The sequence below is a fragment of the Chrysochloris asiatica genome, unplaced genomic scaffold (genome assembly GCF_000296735.1).
Source record: "Chrysochloris asiatica unplaced genomic scaffold, ChrAsi1.0 scaffold00197, whole genome shotgun sequence".
NCBI lineage: Eukaryota > Metazoa > Chordata > Mammalia > Afrosoricida > Chrysochloridae > Chrysochloris > Chrysochloris asiatica.
Window position 1 is genome coordinate 2,055,505 of NW_006408715.1, and position 7,874 is coordinate 2,063,378.

General features: G+C 43.2%; 1 protein-coding gene across 1 annotated transcript in view; it reads right to left on the bottom strand.

Annotated features, from left to right (window-relative positions):
- The window catches only part of NCK2 (NCK adaptor protein 2), a 90,839-nt gene extending 83,268 nt beyond the window's left edge, over positions 1-7,571 (bottom strand). The window contains exon 1 of the mRNA XM_006872434.1: positions 7,346-7,571. Coding sequence (XP_006872496.1) covers positions 7,346-7,571 — 226 coding nt within the window. The remainder of the gene's footprint in view (positions 1-7,345) is intronic.
- Positions 7,572-7,874: the final 303 nt, after the last annotated feature.

Consider the following 7,874-nt stretch of genomic DNA (forward strand, 5'->3'; position numbering starts at 1 on the left):
TTAAAAAAAAAAAAATCAATTACTGAAATTCAAACTACTTTTTTCTCCACAACAGAGGCATGTGTTATCATTTACTGTTAGCAACAACTCTTCAAGACAGCATGTGGCTTTCTATGAGCCTTGCTTGCTACTGTCACCTTCTGCAAAGAAGTCTCCCACACAAAGTCTTCCTTAGCCACCCCCACTTCTCAGGCCCCCTTTCTTCCCTGTTTTCTGAATAACTCATTCAGAAAACCTAAGAGATGGTTCCCTGGGGAATCTAATCAATTGCTCAGATAAGACTGTGTGGAAACTTGATAAAATCTCAAAGAAAAATTTCAAGGTGGTTCAATAAACTGAGAAGGCAGGGAATGAGGGAGAGTAGGAGGAAGAGGTAAACAACTGGGTGAAAATCACATTGCTTTCTTTCCCGTCATCCCCCCAAGTCAGCAAATGGGAATCAATAGACTCTACTCTCACCCTTATCGGGTCCTCTGAGTCCTGCTCACTCTTCCCTCGTTCCGCTCTTCTCCCACCTCCCCACCCTGACTTCTTGTTAAGTGCTGTTAAAGCGACCTTGTACAGGGTTTCCTAGGCTATAAATCTTTACGGGAGAAGAAAGCCTCATCTTTCTCCCGTGGAACAGCCGGTAGTTTCAAACTGCTGACCTTAAGGTTTGCAGCCCGATTCGTAACCACTACGCTACAGATATGCAGATGATACAACCTTGCTTGCTGAAAGTGAAGAGGACTTGAAACTTTTACTGATGAAGATCAAAGAGCACAGCCTTCTGTATGGGTTGCATCTCAATTTCAAGAAAACAAAAATCCTCACCACTGGACCAATAAACAACATTCTTATCAATGGAGAAAAGACTGAAGTTGTCAAAGGAATTCATTCTTCTTGGATCAACTATCAACATTCGAGGAAGCAGCAGTCAAGAGATCAGACGACGTATTGCATTAGGCAAATCTGCTGCACAGAAACTTTTTAAAGTGTTGAAGAGCAAAGATGTCAGCTTGAGGACTAAGGTGCACCTGACCCAAGTCATGGTATTTTCAATAACCTCATATGTATGCGAAAGCTGGACAGTGAATAAGGAAGATCATAGAAGAATTGATGCCTTTGAGTTGTGGTGTTGGAGGAGAATACTAAAAGTGCCATGGACTGTCAAAAAAACCAATAGATACGTTTTGGAAGAAGTGCAGCCAGAGTGCTCCTTGGAGGCCAAGATGGCTAGACTTTGTCTCTCAAACTTTGGACATATTGTCAGGAGGGAACAGTCGCTGGAGAAGGATATCATGCTTGGTAGGATGGAGGGTCGGAGAAAAAGAGGAAGACCCCCACGAGATGGATCGGCCAGGTGGCAGCACTGATGACGTCAAGTGTGGCAGCGGTAGTGAGGTTGGCCCAGGATCGGACACTGTTTCGTTCTGCTGTGCATGGGGTCGCTATATGTCGGTTCCGACTCGATGGCACCTGACAACAACACTACCAGAGCTCCACCCTGACTTAGACTTCTGCATTTCCTGTCTGGACCATTGTATGCCTCTTTCCGGGTCTCGCAACTTTTCCATATCCCCAGTTACTCCCCAGCCCTGCAAAGAACCATGGTATATCTCTGCTTAAAACCTTTCACTGCTCTTGATCACCCAGGCCAAGAAGCTGAAGTCCTGGGCATGGCCTACTACATGCTTAACCTGCTCTCCTACCTTCCCTCTTTGAAGTTCATGTTCCAGAAACACAACGCTCTCCATCGTTCTAAGACATACCAGGGCCACCCAGACTCCTAAACCTGTGTCAACATAGCAAAACTCCCCAACAGCAAGGCTGTGTTCATCCTGTCACTGCTGTGTCTATACGTAGGACTGAGATGGTACTCAGCAGGCACACTAAATAAACATGAGGCGAATGAACGCCTGCTGCTTCCCTGCCTGGAAGTCTCCCAGTCAACCTCAACTTCTTTGCACTGGCTCCTTCCTGCAGACTGAGCTGCTGTTTCTCCTCCACTCAACACTACAGTCTGCACACGTCCTCATCAGCACTGTCACATCACTAGCGTAACTTAGCAAAGCAGCAGGAGTTTGCTGTGGGGTCACTGGCTCCTGTCTTCCCAACTAAATATGCATCTTGAAGGTAGAGTCTGCTGCACCTTTGTGGATTTCTGTCAGGCCTCCCAAAGTTCTGATACTTGGCTGTGGTTTTGAAGCCATAACTCACTTTTTTTTTTTTCAGTTCTAAGAGTTTATTACCTAAATCCTAACTATACAGTTCAGAGCAGATTTCAGCATTAAATAAAGATACATATCAAGTTTCAGATATTTATTATTCAGTGTAAATCCCAACACGATACATCAACATGATTCCGTGCATTTAGGGAAGAAAGATATCCTGGTTAAGTGGGAAACTGTGCGGATGGCTTCTGGAAGACCTTCGTTCTAAGCCAGCTTTAAGGGAAAACCTTTCATTTAGAAGTCAGGGCCTTCTTTCTTCAATTTGCTGTAATCCACATTCACTGAGTAGAACTTGTATTGCTCATTGGGGCCCAGTTTATTCCATGGTTCTGGGTTATTCTTTCTGTCCCAACTAACATCTGGATTAAACAATGCCAGACGCATGACATACAGTGCTGTTCCCGTACCTCCATCTCCAATAAACACAAAGGGAGGTATCAAGCTTGAGTGTTTCTTGGCCTGACTGAGGATCTGGCGAAGCATGTTTGTGGACGAGGCCTCAGGTCCGGAAGGAAGAAACGAAGCCGGCAGGCCCAGAACCTAGGACTTTCTGCTCCTTGTATCCATAACTCACTTTTAATGATAAATTTCTTACAGATGGAAGTATAAGCCCTATAGAAGAGCTCAATGTTTGATGGCGAAATAGGCACACCCTACCCTTACAGCCATGGCCAGCTCCAAAAGCAGGACATTAACCAGCACTCTGAAAGCCCTTGTGCTCTCCCCTCAGGATGTATCTACAAAATAAGCCTGATCCATTCATATAGAAGTCTAAAACCTAAAATTAGTTTTACCTGGTTCTAGAATTTACATGGACTTCTGGTGTGGTGCTGTGGGTTAGTGCACCAGACTGCAAGGTCGGTTTGAACCACAAGGTTGGCAGTTCAAGCTCACCACTCACTCCTCAGAAACCCCATACAGGGTGGCTATGGGTCAGAACCAACTCGATGAAACATAACAACAACAACAATAGACTTTAAATGGAGCCCTGGTCTGACGCTGAAGGATAAGCATAGGACCACGAGGTGAATTTGAACCACAAACTCACCAGCTGCTCCTTGGAAACCCTATAGAGGTTGCTATGAATAGTCACCCTGAATTCCCTGGGTGGTGCAGATGGCTAACATTCTTGGTGACGCACCAAAACGATGACTGTTCAAGTACACCTAGAGATGCCGCCGAAGAAAGGCCTGGAGATTCACTTCTGAAAACTCCACAGAGCACAGTTCTACTCAGACACTGATGTCAACTTTTTCATAGTCACATTAGGGCAAACGCTGTAAGAGTTTGGTGATGGGACACTTCTACTTCTGAATACCTCAGGTGGGACTCAGAGAGCCATGAAGATGTCTACCTTTGAACCAGCTTTTCAGGGAACATTACTATTAGGTTATAAACAGCAGCCGAATCAGCACCTAAGTTAGCTATTTAAGAGAATTACCAGCGAGGCTTTGGTGGGTTCCAGCCGGTATCATAAAGTGGTAACAAAAACCATTCTTCATTCTTCAGTAGCCTGAAGAAAAACCTTTGAAAAATCCCTCTTGGGTGCAGCTTCAGCAGCTTTGCCATCTTGAAAAATTTATTCCCGTGCTTTCACAACCCTCAGCACACAGATTTTTCTAAATCAAGTCAAAACATCCAGCCCAGATTACAGCCCGGGAATCACTCACACTGACCAGAATGCTGGGTCTGAGCCCTTCAAATATAGCTGCATTCTGCCAACAGAAATACTTCTTGACAATTGCTCCTTGTTATCTCAGGAAAAATTCTCTTTGACTATTCATGATCATAGACTGAATATGAGAAGAGATCCAGTGTATAAGTATTTTGTCCATGTGAAAATAAGAGCTTACATTGTTTTATGCAATTATAAATCATTAAAGGAAGGGAAAGAATGTTAATTAAGATCCTTTCCTATCAGAGAGACCTTCTTGAAGTTACTCTAAAAAAGGCTGACCTATGAAAACATTCACTTCACTCCGAAATCTGTCCTGTTTCCTGAGGCTCAATAAATGACTATCACAAAGCAGGAGGAAACTTTACAGAGCTACAGATATGTGAAATTAGTGATACAAACATACACTGAGAACACTGGGACTTATACACACCACCAGGGTCTGCTGGGGAATGCTGTGTGACTTTACTCCAAGGGCCTGCCAGAAGTTCTCCTAGCAGTAACAATTATAGACAATGGATGATACCATGAGCAGCTACAAGGGGGCTTCAGAAAGGTCACAGAAAACTTTTTTCATTCCAGTCTTCCACAAACTTTCTGAAGCGCCCTCGCACTGGTGCTGATTTCACTCCTTCTCATACACAGACAGACATCATTTCTGCTGGCTACAGAATTGGTTTAAAATCAGACTGCAATTCTAAGAGCACCCCAGTGACCATCATTTAAACAGGCAGCCCTGGAACATTTTGGCTCTAATCTTTTGAGCAACTGAGAAGGTGGGATGGACTACAGAAAGTTCCCCCACCATTCTTTTTAACAATGATAGTTTCATCTAGAAGCTTTTAAGATATAAGTCAGGTTATCGAGAAATAAATCACTGTTGAGCCTCTCCTTCCATTTGATCTTGGCAGGTAGAACAGTGGAAAACCCATGTCAAGATACCAATGCCCCTCTTTAGTCATCAAGGAAGATTTCAGGTGAACATGACAAACATACATCAAAACCAATGAAATATACTAGAAGTGAGGAGCACGCTCCTGAATGGTGGGGATACTGATCCTTAAGAACCCTTAGATCATGAATACCAACCACTACTAATAGATGGAGACGTTCAAAGCATAATTCTAATCCTATTTTTAAAATACACAATAGTTGGTATAAATGTTTCCTAGGAGAAGTCTGAATGAATTTAGAATGCAGACTGGAGAAGAGCTGTCACTCTGCAAAAGAAAAATAATATCAGCTCAGTCTAATTCTAGAGGGCAAAAACAAGAGCTGATGGGAGGAAGCTAAAGAAACACAAAAAACTGTTGACGCTATTTAAGGAAGAACTTTCTAACAATCTGTGTTCTCCAAAAATGGAACTGGCCGACTCTAAAAGCAGTAGTCTTCCAGCAGAGATTGGGTGGCCATCTGCCAGGGACGGGAACACGGGTGATCTGGCTGAGTCTGCCTTGTTTAATTCTGACAGTCTGGACACAAAGGAGCGTGAATCTAACTGATCACAGTTTGGAAGACGTAAAAACACACTGGATGAAAGATGCAATGAATCATTTCAATCCGAGGCTTTGTCTAGTCTCCTCCTAAAATCTCACAGATAAAAATCATTTAAGTTATTCAAGGGAATTTCTAAATTATCCAGAGTACTTGTAATGCTGGCAATTTCTGGGCATCCCATGCTTGAGAACACATACACACAAGGGTGTGGAGGGACCAAAGAAGAACAGGAAACACTCCAGTCTTCATTATTCAACATCTTGCAGGGGCTTGGGGGGGAGGGGAAGAGAATGTAGGTATGAGGCTAAAATTGGAGACAGCACATAAAATTAAGCTCAGGGCAATCTTAAAAGAACTTAGGTATCTCTGCCTCACTCATTTCTGAAGGACAAGTTAGTTGAAAATTCTATGCATACTCTACAGAGTTTCTGTCAAGTGACATGTTTACAGGGGTGTGTTGTTGTGAAGTGCTGTCGAGTCGGCACTTGTATAGGGTTTCCAAGGAGCAGCTGGTGAGCTTGAACTGCCAACCTTGCAGATCAAACGGCTTTGCAGTCTGGCGCATTAACCCACAGCTCCACACCAGGGGTAGGGGGGTAGATAAAGAGGAGACAGTCCGATGAAGAAAAGAACCGAAATGCCTATGAAAAATAGAATTTCTACATCAGGTTGAGAATCTCTGAGGGTTGACAATAATTTCATGGGGTTCATATGTAGTCCTAGGCCTCTTGTCTTTCTTCACAGCATGGAAAAACCTAACTTATAACTCAAAAATACTGTCCTAGGAATCAAGACTTTCAAGGCTTTTCCAGAGTGCATAACATGAAAGATTACGAACCCTGCAACATGTACCATGTTCACTAGATATGATTCTTTTTCGTTTTCCCACGTTTCCTACCCACCCACCTTTACCCCACACCTCTTGCAATGAAATCGTTCTTTGTTGTTAGGTGCCATTAAGTCCGTTTTAGACTCATAAAGACTTCGTTTGACAAAGTAGAATCGCCTCGTGGAGTTTTTGAGACTGCCGGTTTTTATAGAAGCAGACTGCCAGGTCTTCTGCCTGCAGAGCTAGTGAGTGGGTTTGAAGTGCCAATCTTTCAATTAACAACTAAACAACTACGTCACCAGGGGTCTTCGATAAGAACAGATACTACACTTGTTCCTAACCCAAGTAAATGTAACATGAGGGATATTACCGAAGCATTAGAGATTTATTTCAAGAGCAAACTCCTAAGTGACAATCAGTCTCGTACAACCAACCACCACCACACTCACACAATGACACAGCAATGCCTTTAACGTCAGGTCACTTTTCCTGTAACCTGGTATCAGGGCAACAAGGATGGGAAAGAGGCTCATGGGAAATGATCCTGAAGAAATCCTGGCAACAAGACACCTGAATTAAGCTCCAGCAGTCTCCACTTCAGTCCCAGAGGTGCTGGCTCCAGCTGCCACCTTAGCTAACACAACCCGTGTCTGTGCTATGAGGCATCTTTACTTTGAGAGGGAGAAAAGCCACCTGGATTCATAGGACTTTTTGCTACCTCCTTTCCCATGACCTTTCCCTAAAAGTCAAAGGGAGGAGATTACTTAAGAGACAGGAAGCTATCCCTGACACAGGGAAGATACAGGCAGAGCAGAGCATCTATTGAGGTGGTAGTTCCATTTCAGGAATTTCGAGGCAAGGCGACAGAAACACACAGGGGCCCCAAACACACAGAAGTGTCAAACACTCATATGACCACAAATGCCCAGGACATGATAAATATAATATTCTTCCAATTAGATCTCTTAATTTTCACAGATTTGAAATTAAAAAAAAAAGGCCAACTAAAAAAATTTTTTAACATTCATGTTTTAAAGAACAAACTAAAAAGATGGTCAATGTTTCCTGAAAAGGACAGGAAGTAACTCAGTTTCTGATTCTAAGCTGGGTCCTCATGAACAGAACACTTACCTAGTGTGTCTTTGAGATTTTTCACAAGTGAGCCCTTCTTCAGGCTGTTCTTTCTTTCCACGTAATTGGACGGCACATACCCCGTCTTGTTGGCCACGTTCCTCACCCGCCACCAAGTTTTGGAGTCATCCAGCAGCCAGAGACGCTCATTCTTCTTGATGTCAAGTTCCTGGTCCTGCTGGGCAGTGTAATCCCACTTTGCTATAACAATGACTTCTTCTGTCATTTTTCATGGAGTCCTTCTGCCGGCAAAACATTTGGAGAGGTTCATTAGAGAATCATTCAAACACTTGACCCTTTGCATCAGCTTGAAAAGTTATGCATTTACAGTGTTTATTACAACTCTGCTGCAACCAGTTTTCTCCTGGGTCTTGAAATATTCAACCTTAAAATACCTCCTTTCAGCAAGCTTTAGTATTTTGTTTAGAAATAGCAACCTTACGAAACAGACCCTATAGTGATGCTCACTGTACACTGGAAATTCGGCATGTTTCTCTGCCAAGAAAAAAACACGAATTTTCAAACAAAA